This window comes from Lepus europaeus, chromosome 1, assembly GCF_033115175.1.
Source record: "Lepus europaeus isolate LE1 chromosome 1, mLepTim1.pri, whole genome shotgun sequence".
NCBI lineage: Eukaryota > Metazoa > Chordata > Mammalia > Lagomorpha > Leporidae > Lepus > Lepus europaeus.
The window spans coordinates 94,840,464-94,863,450 of record NC_084827.1 but is presented as its reverse complement, the minus strand read 5'-3'; the positions used below and the strand labels follow the sequence as shown (position 1 = coordinate 94,863,450).

The 22,987-nt window shown below is 33.6% G+C and overlaps 1 protein-coding gene across 4 annotated transcripts in view; it reads left to right on the top strand.

The window, feature by feature from the left end:
• Positions 1–19,417, top strand: part of PRPF40A (pre-mRNA processing factor 40 homolog A) — a 48,244-nt gene extending 28,827 nt beyond the window's left edge. For 2 of the 4 annotated variants that reach the window (XM_062186831.1, XM_062186813.1), the window contains exons 8-26: positions 128–181; positions 1,689–1,713; positions 2,255–2,629; positions 5,065–5,173; positions 5,672–5,736; positions 6,087–6,251; positions 6,985–7,093; positions 8,217–8,367; positions 9,601–9,734; positions 11,991–12,105; positions 12,274–12,365; positions 12,473–12,589; positions 12,879–13,016; positions 13,713–13,808; positions 15,002–15,088; positions 15,178–15,274; positions 15,358–15,419; positions 16,422–16,553; positions 18,366–19,417. In XM_062186831.1, coding sequence (XP_062042815.1) covers positions 128–181; positions 1,689–1,713; positions 2,255–2,629; positions 5,065–5,173; positions 5,672–5,736; positions 6,087–6,251; positions 6,985–7,093; positions 8,217–8,367; positions 9,601–9,734; positions 11,991–12,105; positions 12,274–12,365; positions 12,473–12,589; positions 12,879–13,016; positions 13,713–13,808; positions 15,002–15,088; positions 15,178–15,274; positions 15,358–15,419; positions 16,422–16,553; positions 18,366–18,458 — 2,216 coding nt within the window. In that variant the 3' untranslated portion in view covers positions 18,459–19,417. Of the gene's footprint in view, positions 1–127; positions 182–1,688; positions 1,714–2,254; positions 2,630–5,064; positions 5,174–5,671; positions 5,737–6,086; positions 6,252–6,984; positions 7,094–8,216; positions 8,368–9,600; positions 9,735–11,990; positions 12,106–12,261; positions 12,366–12,472; positions 12,590–12,878; positions 13,017–13,712; positions 13,809–15,001; positions 15,089–15,177; positions 15,275–15,357; positions 15,420–16,421; positions 16,554–18,365 lie in introns of all 4 variants that reach the window. The other 2 variants (XM_062186822.1, XM_062186841.1) reach the window with 1 other exon arrangement.
• Positions 19,418–22,987: the final 3,570 nt, after the last annotated feature.

The window sequence follows — 22,987 nt, the reverse complement described above, 5'->3', positions numbered from 1 at the left end:
TAATTAACTGATTAGAAGATTTTAAATGGTGTAACAGTTTTATGGGCTGTTATTTTCTTGTTGCTCTAGATCTCAGTTCTATAGATTTTAAATAGATTTTTATTTGATTTGATTCCACTGAAACTAGGATACCAGAATACCATTGTTGCTGGAGGTCTTATTACAAAATCAAACCTGCATGGTGAGCCGCTTTGATAATTATTTTCTGTCATATTTAACATTTTTAGAGTATATATTCACTAACTGATTTGATAAATCTGCAGTGAAAAATCTCTAATACAAGAATTCCTTTCACTTAAGGATTATATTATAAATGAGCTTGTAACTTTTAAAAGTATACTTTGATTTTCTTTAAAACTTATTTGTCATTAAGAAATTAAACAAAAACTTAGAAAATTTCTAAATCCTACTTGAGTGTTGGTAGATACTTGGAACATATGATTTAACCCATTTAGTGGTAGTAAACAGAGAACCTTGAATCTTTATCTCTTTAGTTGTTAGCCTATAGTCAGACATTTAATATTGATTTTTGCTTTAGCATAATGTTTTTATGATAGCTTTGATACATTATGATTGAGTGAAATTAGGTAAACAAAGTAACATGCCCCAGTTGTAAGAGAGAATTGTTTTACACTCTGAACTACTCAAAATATTATAGAACCCAAGATTTAAAATAGCAGGGATTCTGGATAAGAATTAAGAATTGAAATTTTTTACTCTTTTTAATTGAATCTAGTGTCAAAAAATATACCAGATTAGAAACAAGAGCTTATAGGAAAACAGGCCTAATAAAGTAGGCATCGATGTGCAATAGTATCTGCCACGAAAGAATAAAAATTTCATAAAAGGCATTGTCAACTTTAAGTCATTCATTTACCTTTTCTCTGTGCCACATTGTATCAGGAAAATGTAAATTTATATTTGTATATTTTATATTTGTAATTACTCTTGAATATGTTTTCTCAACCATTGTTAACAAATATTCAGATTTCCTTGTTAAAATATTTTCATACAAGCAGGCTTATATTATTACTTAAATGGTACCTCATCCCCAGGATGCTAAATAAAAGCTACTTTTTTATCCCCAAAGGAAAATTTACTTAATTGAAAATGAAACTGAAATTAGTTATAAAATGAAATATAAATGAAAAATTTAAGTTACTAGCATTGGCTAATAAGAATAAAGATAGGTAACCTGCATCCTAGTTTATTCTTTTACAGAATATCAAGCTCATTTCTGATATAACCTTAATAAAAATAGTATGCATATCTATTTATCTACTTGTTAATGCTAGAATATGTATGTACTGGAATTTTATAATTGCAGTTTGTCCCATATTAAATTTAGTATCATAAGAAAATTCGAAGTAGTCTCATCAGTGGCAAAAATATTATTGTATTCCAGAATTTAGATTTCCAGGGAGATTTTGCAGTAGGCAACAACCATTAGGAAAATAACAGCATGAGATAACTTTTTCTGATAACTGCTCTTATTTAAAATTGTTTTTATTGTTTAATTGCTGCTCTACAACTATGGAGCAAGTGTTCGCTCTGTAAAATGTATTTAAGAATTTTTTTTGGATGTTACATCCTATTATAAGATAGTTTTCTTTATCTTTTTTCAAAGTTTGTTTTCAGTTACAATATTTAAAACCTAGTAGATGACTTTTCATTTTTCTCTTTGATAGCAATGATCAAAGCTGAAGAAAGCAGGTAAGCTATTTTGAATATCAACATTTATTTATAAATTTGGTCTCCTGTAACATCTTTGTTTTAGCTGTCAGTTTTCTTTTAAATATATTAGTGTGTTAGATCTGATGATTTGATGTCTTTAGAGGATTTTATGGGGGAGAAGCAGGAAGAATAATATTTACTCTGGTTGATACTTTGCTAAACATTAATTATTTGGCTCTGTCATGTATGAATTAAGAAGACTGTTAAAGTCCAAAATTTTCTTTCAGTTCATTTGGGAATGGATGAAATATTATATCTATTTCTTTGATTATATATGGTTTCCTTTTAATTCATGAAATAGAAATTTTAGAACTTCTTACAGGCATAATATATGTCAAATTTAATGATAACAATCTAATAGATTGAGCAGTTTGTAAATGAGAATAATTATTGGACTTCCTAGTTTGGAATCACTGAATGTTTGTCCCTTTTCATTTGTTATTATAATTTAAAACCTAGATTTAGATTTATGATTACAGTGATGAAATAACTAGTTTTCTCTCTTTTTTTTAATGTATAGTAAGCAAGAAGAGTGCACCACAACATCAGCAGCCCCAGTTCCTACAACAGAAATTCCGACTACAATGAGCACCATGGCTGCTGCAGAAGCAGCAGCTGCTGTTGTTGCAGCAGCAGCCGCAGCAGCAGCAGCTGCTGCTGCAGCCAATGCCAGTGCTTCCACTTCTACTTCTAATACTGTGGGTGGAACTGTTCCAGTTGTTCCTGAGCCTGAAGTTACTTCCATTGTTGCTACTGTTGTAGATAATGAAAATACTGTAACTATTTCAACTGAGGAACAAGCACAACTTACTAGTACCTCTGCTGTTCAGGATCAGAGTGTTGAAGTATCCAGTAATACTGGAGAAGAAACATCTAAACAGGAAACTGTAGCTGAGTAAGTTTAGTAACTTGTCTTCTGAAAATCAGTGTAGACGTAATTCAAGAAATTGCCGCTTAATCAGCGACCATCGAGTCTAAATATTTTTGAAAATAAAATAATAAAATAAAACTTTTGTTTTAAGACTTTAGACATTGGATAAATTTTGAGGCTAAGTTATTCTTCTTGCTCTGTTCTGGTTTTTTGGAGGTAGATTAGACACCAAACTGTTGGAAAACTTGTGCACTGAAGTTTTAAGAAGTAGAGCAAAGGATCGGGTGAGGCACAGATGTAAAGGAGTGCCAAAAACCATACTAAAGAAGATATATCCTATTTGAAAGTAAAATATCCATGATCAACAAAATGTCAATTTTAAAAAAGGATCAGTGTTACTGATTTTTTTCTCCAGTGTGGTTCAGCATAGCACTACAAATGCCATAGTTTGTTATTAAAAAGATTTCTTACAAAAATTGAGGGAGCTCTGCAAGCTAGAGTACTAAAATGGTTTTGTTTCATTTTTTATTTGCTTATTTGTAGTGTTTGGTTTTCAGTTTTCTACAAATGAAATAAGAATGGCTTTTTTAAAAGCATGTTTTGGAAAATGTAATAGAAGGCATTTACAGAGAAAGGAAATCAGTTCTCCAAGAATTTTGTAAGACACTCAGCCATTATAATGAAACACAAAATAATACTATTATTTTTGTACCATATTAGTAAAAACCAAGCACAAAAGGTAGATTTAGCAGAGTATAAGAATATTTTCATACTGCTCTTGGAGTGAATTGGGATGGCTTTCTAATAAAGCACAGCTCCATCTGTCAAAGTCTACAGTTTGCATGTACCTGCATACGCTATAGTAATATTTCATATGGCTATGCTATGAAAAGTGAACTCAAGCTGCCCTTGACTTAAGGATGTCCACAGGTATAAAAAACAGCCTTAATCTTCATGGTCCTATTATAGTCATCCATCTTAAGATACTGCCTTTACCCTCCAGTTCTTATTGTAAGTCTTCTTTTTGTGTTCTCCTATGTTACATTTTCCAAAGTGAAAATAGCTTTATAATTTGTTCTATGAAGAAATCCATATGGTATATTTGAAGACATCAAGGTAAAATTAACATAATCTCCATTCACTCCATCATGTATTATGTACTATACATAAATATAAGTGTCCCCTCACTGATTGACATTTTCACTATTGATAGAATGTTTTATAATAATAATCTTTTGCATTAAATCCCTTGTATAAATCAGTGTAGTAGTTGCATATAGTCTGTGCACATCCTTCCATATACTTTGAATCATTTCTAGAGTACTTATTATACCCAATAGAGTGTAAATGCCATGTAAATAGTTGTTGTATTGTACTTTTTAGGGAATAATGAGAAAAATGTGTTGTTTAGTGCCGATGCAATTTCTTTTTTCTTGATTTCAAATATTTTTTGATCCATAGTTGGTTGAAACCACAGAAGCAGAGGGCCAACCATAATTTGTTCTTCATAATTTTAAGAATTAATACTTGTTTCCTGCTGTTTTTTTTTCTTTCCAGCATTTCCTGATTATAGTGCCTGTCTGTGAGCTTTTGATTTTAATTATGTTTATTTAGACCATTTGTAGCTGTTAGTTTTTTGCTGATCTCTTTACAGTACTTTTTGACAGTTCTAAATAGATTTCCTTAAGTAAGCTTACTTGATGTAGATTGTGAATATATTTACATTTTTGTGAGAATTTACTTAATTGTCTCCTCAAATATTTTACTTGAAGTATTTTATGATTTTTTTTTCTTTTTTCTGCATTCCTCTGTGTTTATATCGGGGCAAATGTATTCTTTGAATGACCCCCAACCAAAACCAGTTAAAAATTCTTGATTGTATTATTTTTATTTTGGATTTGTGTTTGGCAAACTTTTTGATAAAATACCAAATGTAAGTATTTGGGGTTTTGTGTTTGTTAACAATGCCATCTCTGCTGTGGTCCCACAGATCAGCCATAATCAGCATATAAACAAATGCGCGAGGCTATGTATATTTCTAGTAAGAGTGGGCTAGTTTTGGCTAGTGTAGTATGCTGTATATGCTGACCTTGGTTTAGATTAACCTTTATATCTTTTTTATATTTTTGCAGTTATGTGAAATACTCAGTCATTAACACAATAATATGAAACCATTAAATTAACCATTTAAAAGGGTTAGGTTGTAGACTAGTGGAGCTGGTGTTTAATGCAGTTATTGTTATATTTTGGCGTTTCTACAAGGTTTTAATAACTATGCTTTCAGGAAAACTCTATATTGCCTTTATTCCTGTGTTTTTAGCATCTGTATATGAGGCTTAATTCTCAAATTGTCAAAATTTAACACCAAGTATTATTTAAATAACAACTAAAGGCATTTATATTTCTGACTGAAGCAAGTATTTGTTTAAATTATCAATGATATGTTTACATTTCTCTAGTTTTACTCCCAAAAAAGAAGAGGAGGAAAGCCAGCCAGCAAAAAAAACATATACTTGGAATACAAAGGAGGAGGCAAAGCAAGCATTTAAAGAATTATTGAAAGAAAAGGTATTTTTGTTACAGATTTTTATATGCCGTGTATAAATTACCTAATAAAATGAATTATTTTTTAATGCAAACCTTGATACTTTTATTTAAAACACTGATTTCATGTACTGTTTTTACTGAAAATCAACTAAAATTGTCTTATTTTTTTGAAGATCACTATTTTGAAACTTTGAACAAAAAAACTTGAACAAAACTACACCAGGACATTTCTTCTTCAATATTTAATACAAGGTTTTTTATTTATAATTACGATTGTTTACCTTTTAATCAAAATTGTAAAGAAAAAATACTCATTCCCTGTTCAAATTTGAGTTCAAGTTCTTTTCAGTTGATAGGTAGATTACAGAGGTTTCCCATCAATAAAACATTACTTAGAACTTTTCAAAATCCTACAAAGGAAAATTCTTGAGGTTTACAGTGAGTATTGTAGTTGGTTCCCTGTTACATGACTTACTGTGCTAGTGTGAAATTTTAATTCTTCATTTAAATGGTTTTCAGCGGGTACCATCCAATGCTTCATGGGAACAAGCTATGAAAATGATCATTAATGATCCACGATACAGGTAATACTTCATTATTTTATAAACTTTTCACTTTGGCATAGCAAGCCTAGCACATTTAAAATTGTGGAGAATGGTGCAGTTTTTAACTCAGATTGATGTCCATTGTTTTAAGATATAAAGAATAAAGTTCTTTTGTGAATTAAAAAATCTAACAGGCTTGTCATTAGATTTGAGCATCCTGTTTTATATGAGATTACTTATTTTTAAATTAGAAATTTTATTTTCTAGTACCATTTCTTTGATAAATTTTTACAATCTTAATTTATGCATGAGAAAAGTTGTTGGTTTTCCCCCCAAGTATTATAATTCTATTTTCTTGGCTTCATTTCATGTGTCTTCTTTATATTTAGTGCTTTAGCAAAATTGAGTGAAAAAAAGCAGGCTTTTAATGCCTACAAAGTCCAGACAGAAAAAGAGGAAAAAGAAGAAGCAAGATCGAAATACAAAGAGGCTAAGGAATCCTTTCAGCGTTTCCTTGAAAATCATGATAAAATGACTTCCACAACCAGATACAAGTAAGGATTTTAGTGATTCATGACCATGTTTAACTATATTCTTTTGTCATACTTTTTTCCAGCTGTAATGACTGATCTAAAACAAATACTGATTGAATAATTAGATAATTGTTAAGTGTGGCAGTTTGATAAGATAAATCAGTAGTTAAATGAAATTTGACTTGTGGATCTACTGAGTCCTACTGAGCTTAGGGACTTGAAGGAAAAAAGAAAGATTTAATAAAGCTTGACTCCCTTTTACATAATTGGAATATTTGATATTTGTGGAGTAAAAATAAGCTATGTTAATTGAGCAGTGGTAATTTGCCTTTTATTTAAGATTATGAGTAATTCAGTACTAAAAATTTTGCAGTAAGTTAAGCTTATTTTCCCTGTTTATTTTTCTTTCTTAGAAGCCTTAGAAAAGAATTCTTAATTTTTTAAAATATATTTTATGTGCTCATTAAATTTCCTATAACTTCATAAAATTTTAACTTAGTTCTGTGGATAGTTTGGTAGTCTTTAGCTAACCATAGTAATAAGGATACTGTAGATACTCTGTCTCTATGGATAATGGAGGCCTACATTGTTTTATTCTTTTCTTCACTATTCAAAAGCTGTCCTTTATAATATAGTTAGGACTTTTAGAGAGGAATGATCATTTCGTGATTTTAAATTTAACTAAAAATTGAAATGTTTTAAGATTAGTTTTTATTGTATAATATAGAGTAATATTTACTTTTGTGATAAATAGAAAAGCAGAGCAAATGTTTGGAGAGATGGAAGTCTGGAATGCAATATCAGAACGTGACCGTCTTGAAATCTATGAAGATGTTTTGTTCTTTCTTTCAAAAAAGGAAAAGGTATTGTTTATTCCTAGTTGTTGGTTTCATAGACAAAATTTTTTCTGATAAGGAGATACACCATGTCCATTTTTATTACTTAGGTTATCCAGTCTGTGTGATGTAACTGATCTTGCTATTAGAAGCTAAGGTTTAAAACGAAGTGGGTAGTTATTATGTTACTCTTTATCCCTTTCCTTGTAGCATATGTGTTGATATCATCACAAAATTACTTAAATTGTCATTAATTAGCTGCCTTATGCCCACTTTGAAAAATAGATTTTTTTTATCTCATTGAGTTTAAAACTGCTTTTTCTGCTGATGCATTTGATTCTACTATAAGAATAAAGTAATGTGCATTTGTTTCCACTAAACTGAACTTAACAAAATAATGTTATGAAATACCTCTTTTATCCATGCCTGTTTTGTTATACTTTATTAAAAATTTTCATTATCCAATCTTTAAGAAACATAAATATAAGCATTACCAAAAATTTGAACATGGGGCAAATTTCTGGCCTAGTGGTTAAGACTTTTGGGACAGCTGCATTACACATATGGCATACCTGGAGTCAGTTCCATCTGCTGTTCTAGCTTCTTGATATTGCATACCCTAAGAGGTGGCACTGATAATTCAAGTAATTGGTTTCCTGGCTCGTGTCTTTGGCATAGCCTAACAATTGCCAGCATTTTGGTAATGAATCAATGGATGGGAACTCTGTGTGAGTTTGTGTGTCTTAGATAAATAAATATCTCCCAAAATTTTTTTAGCATAGCTAGAAGCCATTAAACCATTGAAGGACCTTAACATTTACTATTATGTGACTTGTATGCAGTATCTTTAATTATAGGCTCTGTCTGTAATATATTGTAGTAGGAAAAGAAGTGTATGGAGTAGGGATAAAAAACAAAAATATGCTTTCCAGATTCTGGACTTAATAAAAGAGGTTAAGAAATTAAATGGAAGTACCTAGGCAAGCACTAAGGCAAGAGCAGTGTCAAAGTAAATAGTGTTTACTTAAAGTCAATGTGTAACATTTAAAATTTGTTTCTTCTGTTTTAATGTAAAGAAACCTTCATTAATTATAATTTAGTGCATTCATTTCTTTGAATTTCAAAAGATTTTTTTCATACTGTTTTAAAGGAACAAGCAAAGCAGTTACGAAAGAGGAATTGGGAAGCCTTAAAAAACATACTTGACAACATGGCTAATGTAACATATTCTACTACTTGGTCTGAAGCGCAACAGTATCTGATGGATAATCCAACGTTTGCAGAAGATGAGGAGTTACAGAGTAAGAATAATGACTATAAATGAGAGAAATAGTATAGTTGATTTCCAGATTGGCTGTTTTCTTCTAGTTGAGTTTTGTGATTTAGGACAGAATTTTTTTTTTTTTTTTTTTTTTTTTTTTTTTTTTTTGACAGGCAGAGTGGACAGTGAGAGAGAGACAGAGAGAAAGGTCTTCCTTTGCCGTTGGTTCACCCTCCAATGGCCGCCGCGGCTGGCACGCTGCAGCCGGCACACTGCACTGCTCCGATGGCAGGAGCCAGGTGCCTATCCTGGTCTCCCATGGGGCGCAGGGCCCAAGCACTTGAGCCATCCTCCACTGCACTCCCTGGACACAGCAGAGAGCTGGCCTGGAAGAGGGGCAGCCGGGACAGAACCGGCGCCCCGACCGGGACTAGAACCCGGTGTGCCGGTGCCGCAAGGCGGAGGATTAGTCTGTTGAGCCACGGCGCCAGCAGGACAGAATTTTTTTTGCGGAAATTCAAGTTAGCTTTGAACTATGTAAATCCTAAGTCAGACTTGAAATATTGCTTAGCCATTTACATATTATGGAAGTGGATAAGAAGTAAATTAACTAGCACATTTTATTCCTGCTGTCTTCTTGAGGTAGTAACTTTAATTGGAGTTTTGACAAAAACTGTATTAGAATTATGTTTCATTAGGCTTCCCCAAGTACTTTTTCTTTCTTGCCCAGTAGCTTTTTTAGCCATCCCTCTGAAAAATAATGCATGAGTGGGTTTTTTGTAGGACCTAGAATTCTGTACCGTCATGCACTGCATAATAGCGTTTTGGTTAACTGGCTGGCTGCCCGTGCATAGTGGTGGTCCCAAACTATAATATCACCAAGTGACATAGCCATTCCTGTTTGGTGTCAGTACAGGCTGATGTCCACTCAACAACGAAATCTAACCACATATTTAGCAGAATATATCCCCATGGTTAAATGACACAGCTACTATGAGAAACTCCTTTATCAGTTACGATGTTATAAACAAAGTTGGTCATAATAAATTTACTTTCATTAGTTTTGTCATATGTATATTCTTTGTTTTTATCTTTAACTGAGTACTCTGAAATTTTCCATATAAATGCATTTTCTATCTAGATGATCAAGTCATATTTGAGCTTAATGTAAGTGTTTTTGAAATGTCAATTTGAAATTCATACCAGTTAATTTGAATAAATGCTTCCCTTTTTGATAATTGACATTTTAACTTTTAACTGAAAAATACTTTAGATATGGACAAAGAAGATGCACTAATTTGCTTTGAAGAACACATTCGGGCTTTAGAAAAGGAAGAAGAAGAAGAAAAACAGAAGAGTTTACTAAGAGAAAGAAGAAGACAGCGTAAAAATAGGGAATCATTTCAGGTAGTAGGGGGAGAAATCTTTTATGCCTTAATATTTATCATACAGTTGCTGGGCTTGAGTAATGCCATGAACAATTTTGAGACCACTCTTCCCAGATTGTTGACTTGGGCATTGTGGAGCACTCATACATATTTAAGTCACTGAGTTATATAATTATCCGTGTGCTTCCACACTCAGTTTAGTCAAGGGGACATAACAAGGCTGTAATGTTAACGTTGAGTATTATTCAGTAAGATTTTGGTCGGGATAAAGGAATCCAGATGAGAGATGACTGAAGATAAGATACATGTGATGTCATTAGTAGCAGTTGCTGTGCTTCCTATAGAGAACATAGGGAATGCTGTGGTATAGTTTCAGTGTAAGATCTGGGGTTGCATGTACTTCAGCTGTGGCTAACCTTTATCCCTAATGATTATGTTCATTAGTGAGACTATCATGGAGCAGTGAATTTTTACATTTTGTATCTCATCTGATTGCCCTTCTCAATAATCGTAATACTACCTAGCATTTATTTGCTTAGCAACATATATTTTACATTTATAATTTTAATTTTTAGGCAGCAGTATCCTATGAGGTTAGGTACTGTATTTGTTATAGCCATTTAGCTTAGATAAGGAAATGAATGAGTGTTGAAGTACCTTGCCCAGGCTCACAACTGCTAAATAGGTCAGAGTTTGAATCCATGCCGTCTTGATTATATGGTCTATTCCACTAACTATTGTATTAGGATAAATGCTGAATTATAATAACTTTTATAATAATAGTTTGTTTCTTGAAGTAGTAGTATGTTTGAGTCTAGAGTAGGGCATATAGCCATCCTTCAAGGTATTAATCTCCAAAGGAGCTTTTTAAAAAATTCTTCCCACCATGGCAAAGTCACCAACTGTGTTAAATGCCACAGCAGATTGTCTCTTCGTTCCTTATTCCATGAAAATTTAAGACTTGCTACTATTGATGGGTTTCTTTATCTTAGTGGTTTCCCAGAGGATTATTTTGAAGACTATTACAGGTTGTTGAGCTTTATCCCAAGAATTTGATTCAGTAGATCTAGGATGGAGATGGAAATTTTGCATTTCTTACTTTCCATATGATATTCATATTTCTGGACTATACTTTGTGAACCAGTGCCCTAGCACATTAACGTTGTCTGTTTGGTCTATGGTATTTTGTTCCCATGATTGCATTTTTTCATGGAAAATTTTGAAAGAATAGTTCTTTTTTGGTTAAGTCTAAAATATGGCTCTAAATTGGATTAGTAATTCCCTATATAATTAGTGTTAAGTATATTGATACACTTGCAGATATTCATCCCAGTAATTTTTTGGGGCTTTTTTTTTTTTACTCTGTCTTTAAAAGGAATTCAGGACTTCAGCAAAATGAATTAAAAAACAAAGTTTTTTACATATCTGTGACAAACTCGTTTGTTTTTTATTCTTTTAAAAAATATTTATTTATTTATTTATTTATTTGAAAGGCAGAGTTACAGAGAAAGAGAGGTCTTCCATCAACTGGTTCACTCACTAAAGCCAGAGCTGGGCTGATCCAAAGCCAGGAGCCCGAAACCTCCTCCCAAGTCCCCCATGTGGGTGCCAGGGCCCAAGGACTTGTATCTTCTACTGCTTTCCCAGGCCATAGCAGAGAGCTGCAGCAGAAGTGGAGCTGCTGGGACTCAAACTAGTGCCCATAGGGGACACCAGCACTACAGGCGGCACCCCCTGTTTTTTGATTCTTTAAACTGGTATTTGAATTCATGTCAGGTCTGAAATGACTTTAAAGGAGAACCACAGAAATATGTAGTGCCTTAAGCCAAGATGAAATTTTAATAGAATGGTTTGGTCCTCAATATATAATCCCCAGGTACGCAGAATTAGTTATCACCTAAGAAATTTTTGAACTGCAAATTGTCAAACTGTTTAGGGTCAGTTTCCTTAGAGGTATTTGCTTACAGCATTAAACTCTTAAGGATTTTGGGAAACAGGAAGTTTAAAAATTACTGAATGCTAAAGTTTAGTATGTTGCCCTGTAAGTAAGCAAATATGGAAACCAAAGAAGAGCAAAGAGAAAAGAAATTGGAATTAGCAAATAGATAATGGCTTCTATTTAAACTAATATGAAAAAAGAGAAATGGTCCTGAAACCAGATTTGAGTTTACTTGTATAACTGGAAATAATATATCTAAGTTTTATATGTGTTCTCATATTGAACTTATATTTCTAATGTACTTCAAGAAGACTATTCAAATATTTTTTTTCCCAGATATTTTTAGATGAATTGCATGAACATGGACAGCTACATTCTATGTCATCTTGGATGGAATTATATCCCACTATTAGTTCTGACATTAGATTCACCAATATGCTTGGTCAGCCTGGTGAGATTCCTTTCTTTGCTAATTTATAGTTATGATAGTAGTTGAAATGAGTCAGAGGGGAATGTGATTATGTTGGGAATTTTTATTTTATTTTTGATTTATAAACAAAAAAGTAATTGCAGCTCTTTGGTTAGAGCTAGCTTTTGACTTCTTTAGTTTTTTCATTAGGATCAACTGCACTTGATCTTTTCAAGTTTTATGTTGAGGATCTTAAAGCACGTTATCATGATGAGAAAAAGATAATAAAAGACATTCTAAAGGTAAATATTTATTCTTACCTGCTTGCTTATAGTGTATTACAAAAACTGGTACTGCGTTCCTTTGATGTATGTGTTTTATATATATTAACAATTTTTCTGATTTTTAGGATAAAGGATTTGTAGTTGAAGTGAATACTACTTTTGAAGATTTTGTGGCAATAATTAGTTCAACTAAAAGATCAACTACATTAGATGCAGGGAATATCAAGTTGGCTTTCAATAGTGTAAGTTAATGATTTTTGCTATTATAAATAACTGGTATAATAGTGAAGTTGTTAATTTTTAGCTAAGAATTTAAATTGAAGGGCATTTAGATAATGGAATATACAGAGGTTTTTATAGAGTGGTGGTCTGTTTGGTGAGGTAAAAGTGAACTGTTGTTAAGCTTCCTTTCTTGTTAAGAGATAAATTGCCCTTATAAATAATGTGTGAATACTTCTAAATTAAGAATAATGAATTATTTCACAGTCACAGTCATGCTACTGTAATTGATTAATCATGGTTTTCTGATAGTTACTAGAAAAGGCAGAAGCGCGTGAACGTGAAAGAGAAAAAGAGGAGGCTCGGAAGATGAAACGTAAAGAATCTGCTTTCAAGAGTATGTTGAAACAAGCTGCTCCTCCAATAGAGTTGGATGCTGTCTGGGAAGATGTATGTATATGTAAATTTTTTCTGATAATTTTTAGTTGAAAAATAAAAATATATTTTAAATTCCTTTCACATTTTACAGCCACATATGAAATTGCAAGTTGTTTGTTGAATATATTCAGTATATTTAGAGTATATGAAGTCAGCTGTGGCTCTGCACTTGGATATACTTGTCAAAAATGATTGAGACTTTTTTTTTCTTATTTATTATTATTTATTTGAAAGTCAGAGCTACACAGAGAGGAGAGAGAGAGAGAGAGAGGTCCTCCGTCCGATGGTTGACTCCTCAATTGGCCGCAACGGCCGGAGCTGTGCCAATCCGAAGCCAGGAACCAAGAGCCTCTTCCAGGTCTCCCACATGGGTGCAGGGGCCCAAGGATTTGGGCCATCTTCCACTGTTTTGCCAGGCCATATCAGAGAGCTGGATCAAAAGTGGAGCAGCCGGGGACCAGAACTGGCGCCTATGTGGGATGCCAGCGCTTCAGGCCAGGGCATCAACCCACTGCACCACAGTGCCTCCCCGCTGCCCCCCACCCCCCATTTTTTTTTTTTTTTTTTTAAGATTGAGACTATTGAGAGAAAAATTTGCACTGTAAATGGTTTGCATTATCATAGTTTTCGCTTGTTGATATTCCTTTTGGGCATATCGGTATCCTATTCTTGGTATTCATGTATTTATTCCATATATGAATTTTTCAGATCCGGGAGAGATTTGTAAAGGAGCCAGCATTTGAGGATATAACCCTAGAGTCTGAAAGAAAAAGAATATTTAAAGATTTTATGCATGTGCTTGAGGTAATTTTAGAGTTCTCATAACTGGTTGAAATAATACTTAACATATAAAAGTATAAACAAAATAGAATTTAGAATGATCTGTTTAATATTCATTTATTTATTTATAATTTTCTGGTTACTTGAGAGTCATAGAATGTTTCTATACACCGATTCACTCCCCAAATGCCTCACATAGCCAACACTGGGCCATGCTGAAGCCAGCTGCCTGGAACTCAATTCCATTTCTTGAGTTTCCGCTGTGGCCTCTCAAGGTCAGGAGCTGGAGCAGGGGTTGAACCTCAGCACTACAGTGTGGAATGCTGCAGGTATCACAATCAGCCTCTTAATCAACTAGGCCAAATTCTCGCCCCTTTACTATTTATTTGACAAAGCAGAGTTACCAGATGGTGGAGGTGGATGGGGGAGTAGGAAGGGGGAGGAGGGAAGGGAAGGGAAAGATGGAGGGGAGGAAGAAAGAAATATAATTGAAGTTTTGAGATTGAAAAGAAAAGCTAGCATTCAGTGAAATAAAAGGGATATTAAGAGTTCCGTCAAAGTCAGATATCCTGTTTCCACTGTGGTAACTAATGCAGAGTGTATTTTTGATGCTGTTAATAGGTTTGGAGGTACAAGTCTTTTACTGTAGCACCTTCCCTTTTCTATCAGCCTTATTATTTTAATAAAGAAGTTGAAGTCCACAGAGACATGTGAATGCCCAAGGTTGTCTTGAGTAGATGTTTCTTGAAGGCAAAGAAACATGAAGTTGACTTTGCATTTATTCTGCAGCCAGCCTTGGATGACACTTGAGGTTCTTTGTTGGTGCCTGGCCTGCATTGCTAACCAAAACCAGATTCCTCAGGAAAAAAACATGCCTACATGTTTTATTTCAAAGCATTTGTGACTATTCTGCAAATTATACATTTGTAGAGTTTATCAGCTGTCCCTACTAAACCATACTATCTCTTAAAGACTATGTATACTAATAATTTTTAACATTGTTTTATTTAGATATCTAAATGGATTGGTGTAGGATGGGTAAGAAAGAACAAATTGATATTCTTTGCAGTCTCAAGATATTAAATCTGAAATATGATGGAATGTTACTCTAGAAACTTAATTTGTGTAGTAGCTTTTAAAAAATCTGTTGTGATCTGTCTGAAGTATAAACTCTTTTTTCTCTACCGTAAACTGTATTTTCTCTTTTCTCTCTACAGCATGAATGTCAGCATCACCACTCAAAGAACAAGAAGCATTCTAAGAAATCTAAAAAACATCACAGGAAACGTTCCCGGTCTCGATCAGTAAGGAAGCCTTTTAGATAACATTATAAATGTATTGAAGTATTTGTTAGCATCCTCATCCTTGAGTGAAATTATTTGTATTGTTTTAGGGGTCAGATTCAGATGATGATGACAGCCATTCAAAGAAAAAAAGACAGCGATCAGAGTCCCGTTCAGCTTCAGAACATTCTTCTAGTGCTGAGTCTGGTGAGCATTACCGTACACTTGATTAAACTCATTAACATTTTCATGTCCTCAAATTCTGACACTTTTTCCTTTAAACTCCTTAGAGAGAAGTTATAAGAAGTCAAAAAAGCACAAGAAGAAAAGCAAGAAGAGGAGACATAAATCTGTAAGCAAGCTTCTAAATGTTTACACTAGGCTGTTGTCTTTAGCTTACGTCAATAGAACCTCATTCTGTCTGATCCTGTGTAGTTCATGTAGTTCAAGTGTACACTGAGTTCTGTAGTTTCTCATCTTAACTTTTAAATAAAATCATTTGATGAGCTTTGAAAAATACACACCAGTGTTAAGATTTCCACCCTCTTTAAAAATAATCTTCAGGAAAAGAGACTGATGTATATGTGTGTGTTGTTATTCTTCTTGAGAACCACAAGTTATGCTTATGCAGCCATTCCTCTCCTATTGCAGTTTTTAATCTTAGGTGTGCATTATCTAAGGAGGTGTTTCAAAATGTAAGTGCCTGGGTGCCACCCTAAACCTGTTGAATTGGAATTTTTTCCATGTTGCTCAATTCAGTCTGTGCATAGCTGATTAACACTCATTTAAGCAGTAATATTATATTTTGAATAATTCATGCTTCTCAGTAGTCATTTTGAGGAAAGAATTTGAATATGTGATTGTCGTCTTTATGTGAGGATACTACACAAAGGTCAGTTAAAAATGTTTGGAAATCCATGAAGTTTTCTTTCCCATAATATGCATGTTTCATGAACTTATTGAATACCCCTTAAATATATGAATTTCAGAAGTTTTGCACCAAAATTAATTCCATTTTCCATGAACTTTGTGAAGTCCCTTTATAGTAATTTAGCTAATAGACGTGTTACATATCTAAATAAGCCAATACTGTATCAGGATGGCAAAAAATATAATGAAGCTCTTTTACTACTGTTTTACCATAAAAGAATGTCACCCTTCCAAAAGAAAGAGCAGCTTTCTCCCATGAATGAGTCTTAGGGAAATTTTACAGAATCCTTGAGCTTAATGGCTCAAATTAGATTTTACTGCTTTGGGAACACGTAATCTGTTAGACATGAATATGTCTAGATGATTTATGTAAAACAGAATAGCATCTTAATCAAAATACTTACTTTTGTATTTATTTACATAGGACTCTGCAGAATCAGATGCTGAGCGTGAGAAGGATAAAAAGGAAAAAGACCGGGAAAGTGAAAAAGACCGAACTAGGCAAAGATCAGAATCAAAACACAAATCACCTAAGAAAAAGACTGGAAAGGATTCTGTAAGTATTTGAAATTATTTCAAACCTTATTTTTAAAATACAAAAATAAATACTGTTAAAACCCCAGTGATGCTTTAAGAAATAGACTATTTCAGGCCTGAAAATTAAAGAAAACAATGAAAACTTAAATACCCCTCACACAAAATTGCGTTTTGATACATATGGTCTCCCAAAGGAGACACACACACACAGAAAAAGAGAGCTTCCATCCACTGGCAAGTACAAGACAAAATGATCATCTTTTTAAAAGATTTATTTATTTTGAAAGAGAAATGGAGATCTCCCATTTGCTGGTTGATTGGCTACAGTGGCCTGCACTGGGCCATGCCGAAGCTTTATCCTGTCTCTCTCATTGAGTTGGGGGGCCGTTGCTCAGACACTTGGGCCATCTTGTGCTGCTTTTTCCAGGCCATTAGCCAGGAGCTGGATCTGAAGTGGTACAGCAAGTGGTACCCATATACAGAGCTGGCATCACAGGCATTAGTGTTAGCTGCTTAGGCCATAATGTCGGCCTCAAAGTTACTTTAATACCAAGTTAGTCTTTAGTTTCCCACATATATATAAAGGATACTTCAAAAAAGTACATGGAAAAGGGTTTTATTTGGGAGCAAAAAAGTATTGGAAATCCGTTTGTAGTGTTTTCATGACATTTATTTTCAATATTTGTTATGAAGACCTCAAGCATGGATTTGAACATTTTCGGCTCTAAAATAAACACCTTTTAATTCCATTTTTTGACATTCCTTCATATATGAATGACAGCACATAGTAATGGCAGCCTCTTTAGCAAGAAAATGCCTATTAATCATCATTGGAAAGCAGTAACTGAAGATAAGCCTTAACCTTACCTCTGGATATTCTGATTGACTTGGTGTGAGTTAGAATTTTAAAGCTGCAATAGGTCAGTCTGATTTTCAGCCTTGGTGAAGAATGATTGAATCTTCTATACTGGGATTCTTAGTGAGCTAAATGAATCCCTGAAGTAAAGATGGATGTGTGAACTATTCACTTTCACAGGTTGTGTCTCACAACAAATAATGTAGTATTATTTTTGTTCCTCCCCACCATGTTTTTTTTTTTTTTTTTTTTTGCACAGCCTAAATCTTCCAGTTTATTCAGGGTTGGGTGAAGTAGTGCAACAGATTAAAACTGCCATTTGGGATGCCTGCAAACCTTATCAGTTAAAGGACTTGGCTCCTATGTTTCCTATCCAGCTTACTGCTGATGCATTCTGGGAGGCAGCACAGGATGGCTCAGGTTGTTGGGCCCCTGCCACCCACATGGGAGACCCAGATGGACTTCTAAACTCTTGGCTTCAGAATGGCCCAGCCTGGCTATTGCAGGCATTTAGGGTGTGAAATCAACACATCACAGATTTCTATTTGTTTATCTCTCAGATAAAAACATTTTAAAATATCAGTATATTCAAAGTATAATGTTTTGTTTGAAATAAAGCTTTTAATAGGGCCAACCAGAATCTCTGCAAAATTAATAGTACTTGAATGAGATGTTTCATGTGCAGTTTTTTAAAAGGAAAAAGACATAAGAATATAACATTCTCAATGGTTTATGTGTTAATGTAAACTGAAAAGTAGTACCTTATAAAAAATATGGTTCTCTAACATAACAAAGGAATCCTTAATTAGCAATTCGTTGGTGGGCTTTTGAAGAAGTCAGTCTTGAACCATGTGAAATGTATTGCTCCTGAAAGAGAATATGTACATGTAGATGATCTATTTTATGAAAGGTTTAGTATGGTGTAAACTTCTGAGTACTGACATTAACTGTTATTTTGTATTCAATGTCTTTTAGGGAAATTGGGATACTTCTGGCAGTGAATTGAGCGAAGGGGAATTAGAAAAGCGCAGAAGAACCCTTTTGGAGCAACTGGATGATGATCAATAAATTATACCAAATATATGTTTACAGTATGATTTAAAAGTCTAATTCAGACCAGGGATTCTATTTTAAGTTCAATTTAAATAACACTGGGTTTTAATTATCACAGAAAAAAAGTGCATTTAAGTATTGTTATTGTGGACTTTATAAAAGCAAAGGAAATTGAAAATAACTTTTGATTCTGTATCAAGAATCATATTTTCATACGGTCATATAACTGTTTCTGTGACCCTTTCATAGGGCACTGCAGGATGGATTAAAGGTGGCAATTTACTGATAACTGCAGATGTCTCCTTTGTTCTGAAGTCATGAGGTGATTTGATTTACTTTATAGAAGTTGGATTTTGAAGACATAATGAAAATTTTGATAATACAGTAGTACAAAAAAAGCACCAGCAACTGACAAAACTGCTTTTTTGTGCACTACCCAACTGGTTAAAGCCAATGTGATCTTTTATGGTGAGCTCCTAAGAAATAGGTGGTTTTGATGGAAACTTGGTAGACCCTTTAACAAGAGTTGTGCTGATGAGCACTACTATAATAAAGCCACCATTATTTTTTACGAAACATCTGACTGCATTTTAAAATGGCTGTTGTGAGGGCATTATTTTGAGCATCTATTTTGAGGTGATATTTTAAAAAAGTTAACATCAAATCAAATTGTAAATTAGTTTAAATATATTGCCTTAAGGACCTACTAAAGAATGTGCCACCAAACTTTAAGTGATAGTTGCAATATCCTTGTCTAAAAAAAAAAAAAAAAAAATCAATGTTGACTTAAACATTTTCTTTAACAGTTGTCTTTTTTTTTTTTTAATCCAGTTTTTTTTTAATCCCATTGAGGAAGTCTTTTACCTTCCCTGCTCACTGAGAAGTATTGGCTTCGTGGTACACATTCTAAAGCATTTCTGATTTGAATATTTTTGTACATTTTTATCGATTATTAAACCTTCTCTTCTAGTGTGTACTAGTATTTATTTCTGCTTAAACTGCTTAGCACTAAAGAAATTGTATGATCGTTTTAAAGATTCTAAGTCCCTGAGATTTTACTTCATCTTATGCACATAGCTAGCTTACTTTTTTAAGAATGTTACATTTCCTTACATTTGAGATCCCTAGATTTGTTTTTCACCTGTGAATTTCCTATGGAATATTTTAGAGAGGCAATGGTTTAATGATAAAATACTCCTTACATGCTAACTTTTAAAAGTTGGTAATGTAATTTATACTATTTTCCTTCAGTGCAGGAGTTTTTTTTTTTTTTTTGTTTTTGTTTTTTTGTTTTTTTTTAAGTAAATAAATTTTAGCATATAGTCTTTGGTATTATCTTAGTTATTTTAATTTTGACACATTGAGATATTCTATTTCATATTGGGATTTAGAAGAACAGAAAGTTTTCCCCTCACCATCTTACGGAGTTTGAAAGTGGACCTGACCAGGATGATACATGTACCCTCTGATTTGAATTATATCCAGTGTCCACTATTTAAAGGTTGAAGGGGAAAAATTTGTTACATAACTTTGCCATGTCATTTTTCTGCTACGAAGCATGACATGACTTTGTGGAAAGAATCATTATATTTGAGAAATTGTGATCAGATTGCTTGCTTGAAATTAGTCTCTTGTGTATTAAAGCCCAAACACACAGCAACAACTTTGGCAATAGTGAATTGCCTAGACTTAAATTTTCAGAGGTCTCATTGTAATGATAGTTAAGATTTGCTAATCATGTCAAACACAAGACATGAAAGTGATAGTCTTTAAAATATTCATATGATATTGGGAGATACACTAGTGATGTTTCACAAAAGAATTTAGATTCTGTAAAACATTGTTTTAATTATTTCCATGAATGATTCTTAAAGTAAAACTTTAAAGTTTTGATTTCTTTTCTATTTAAATAAAAAGTTATTGATATGTTTTAGCATGTCCTTAAAATAGATTTCTGTATTTCTTATACTCTTATCACAACCTAAATCCCTACAAGATAGCATAAAAACGAAGGAGTAAACAAACTGCAAAACAAAATTCAAATCCTTTTCATAAAAAGATTAAATGAATCGATTGTAATCCTTTGATTACCTTTGATGGTCCCATCAGTGGAATTTAATTGCCAGAAAATCAGTTGATGGAATATTAACCTAATGGCTTGTTTCTAAGTCTTCAGTTAACTTCAGTAAACTTCAGTTTAACAGATGTGTTCAGGCTAGAAAGCATGTTTATTTTCCAGGGGAATTTATACCTTTCCAATGAACACTCAGGCTATTATCCCTAAATATCATTACTAGTAAAAAACGCATTAAAATTCACTGGTACTTAATATTTAGTCAAAATAGGGACCTCAAGTATTATTTTTCGTTTTCTGCAGTTCATAATTTGTGTGGGAAAATTGAATTTGCATGAAGAATTAGATCATTTAGCCTACCAAGTATAAATTATGTGCACGATTTTTAATAGAATGCATTTAAATAAAAGCTACAGCAGTGTCACATTGTTCAGTTTGCTGGTCAGCATTTTGCTAGTATCCAGAGTAGCTTCAACATGTAAATTATTCATGTTTCTAAACTTTAAAAAAAATACTTGTTATGCTTCCCAAATTCACAATCATCCCAAGTTATTTCATCTTTTGATTTTTTGCTTAATTGGGCCTTACTATAAAATGGAAAGGAGGATTATCCTAGAGTAGAACAGTCAGTTCAGTTCATAGCAGAAGGATAAAGCAACTGCAACAATTCCTGGAATATCTTGTGTGCATATTTCTGAAAAGTTTTCATAGATCCCAATTTCAATACAGATTTCAGTTATACTTTAAGAGTTTGTCTAACTATTCCTGATTTCTTCCCAGTACTAAGTGCTTGTTAGGCAGCCATTTTCCTTTTTCCTTCTAGAAAAGGGTAACTCCTTCACATAAAGATTTTATTAAAGCTTAGATTCTATGGGAGAGAGGATGTTTACTAACCAAATAGTATACAAGGAAAAGGGATGACTGCCTAATTTTTAAGTTTCCAGGGCATTAAATGAATTCAAATCATAAAACTAAAATACTAGCTTTTAAACTTTGATTTTTAAAACAGTATTTCTAAAGACAGAATAAAGCAAAAAAAAAAATATATATATATATATATATATTTTTTTTTTGACAGGCAGAGTTAGTGTGAGAGAGACAGAGAGAAAGGTCTTCCTTTCTATTGGTTTACCCCTCAAATGTCCACTATGGCTGGAGCTGAGCTGATCCAAAGCCAGGAGCCAGGTGCTTCCTCCTGGTCTCCCATGCAGGTGCAGGGCCCAAGGACTTGGGCCATCCTCCACTGCATTCCCGGGCCACTGCAGAGAGCTGGACTGGAAGAGGAGCAACTGGGACAGAATCCAGCGCCCTGATAGGAACTAGAACCAGCGGTGCTGGCACCGCAGGTTTTTTTTTTTTTTTTTTAAGATTTCTTTGAAAGGATTAGAGCAAACAAGCCAAGAGACCTTCTATCCCTTGGTTCACTCCTTAAATGGCTGTAATGGACAGGGATAGGGCCAGACTTATTCCGGGTCTCCCACATGAGTTTAAGTGCCATCAGCTGCTTTCTGAGGCACATTAGCAGGGAGCTGCATCAGAAATGGAGCAGCCAGGACTTAAACCAGCACCCATATGCAATGCGGTGTCACAGGCTACAACTTAACCTTCTGTGCCACAGTGCTAGCCACTATTTCCTTGAGACTTTTCCTTTTCCTTTGAAGACATATCTGTCTCAGTACCAGGAAAATTTTAATTCAACCATCCTACATTCCTAGGTAGAATCACTCATTTGCATAGCGGAAAAATGGTGGTTTTCATGGAACGATTCAAATAGGTATATATGAGTCTCTTAATTCTTACCTTCATTTTTCTTACCTTGTTACATTTTCTAATTGTTTTGACTTAATTCTTCATTTTTCTTGTTTTCTGTCTTGGTGTGGATATCAACATGTTAAGTTCCTCAGTGGCAGGGATTTTTGTTTGTTTGCTGCTGCATACATAACACTCCCTACATAGCAGGCACTTACCTAAGGACTGAAAAATATCAATTGATGTATGCACTCATGCAGCATCTGAAGTATTCATCTGTATGAAAGGACTTGAAAACGCTATACTGCAAAAAACCATACTCACCCACAACTAAAACCTCAGGCATAATCATAGTGTCCAAAAGCTTGTTGGAACAGATGTAATTTCTAAGTTGAATGTAGTCATTTTGGGCTTCTTTTTAATATAAGCCAATCAGTTGATGTGGCAGGTACTCAGAGTTTGCTGGAGCTGACAGTGGGAAGAGAGAGATGACTTTCCAATTACCCACGTACCCTTTAGCTCTCCATTTTAGTTTGTTTACCCAGCTTAAGGTTTTTAACCTTAACCAAGGTAAATTCTGTACTTTATAATCTTTTAATGTAAAGATTGTCAAAACTGCTTTTGTGATTTTCAGTAGTATCTTACTCAAGCCCATCTCAGTGTTAGTGATTAACAACTGATCATTGATGTTTGCATTTTCAGAGGAATTGGAATACACACA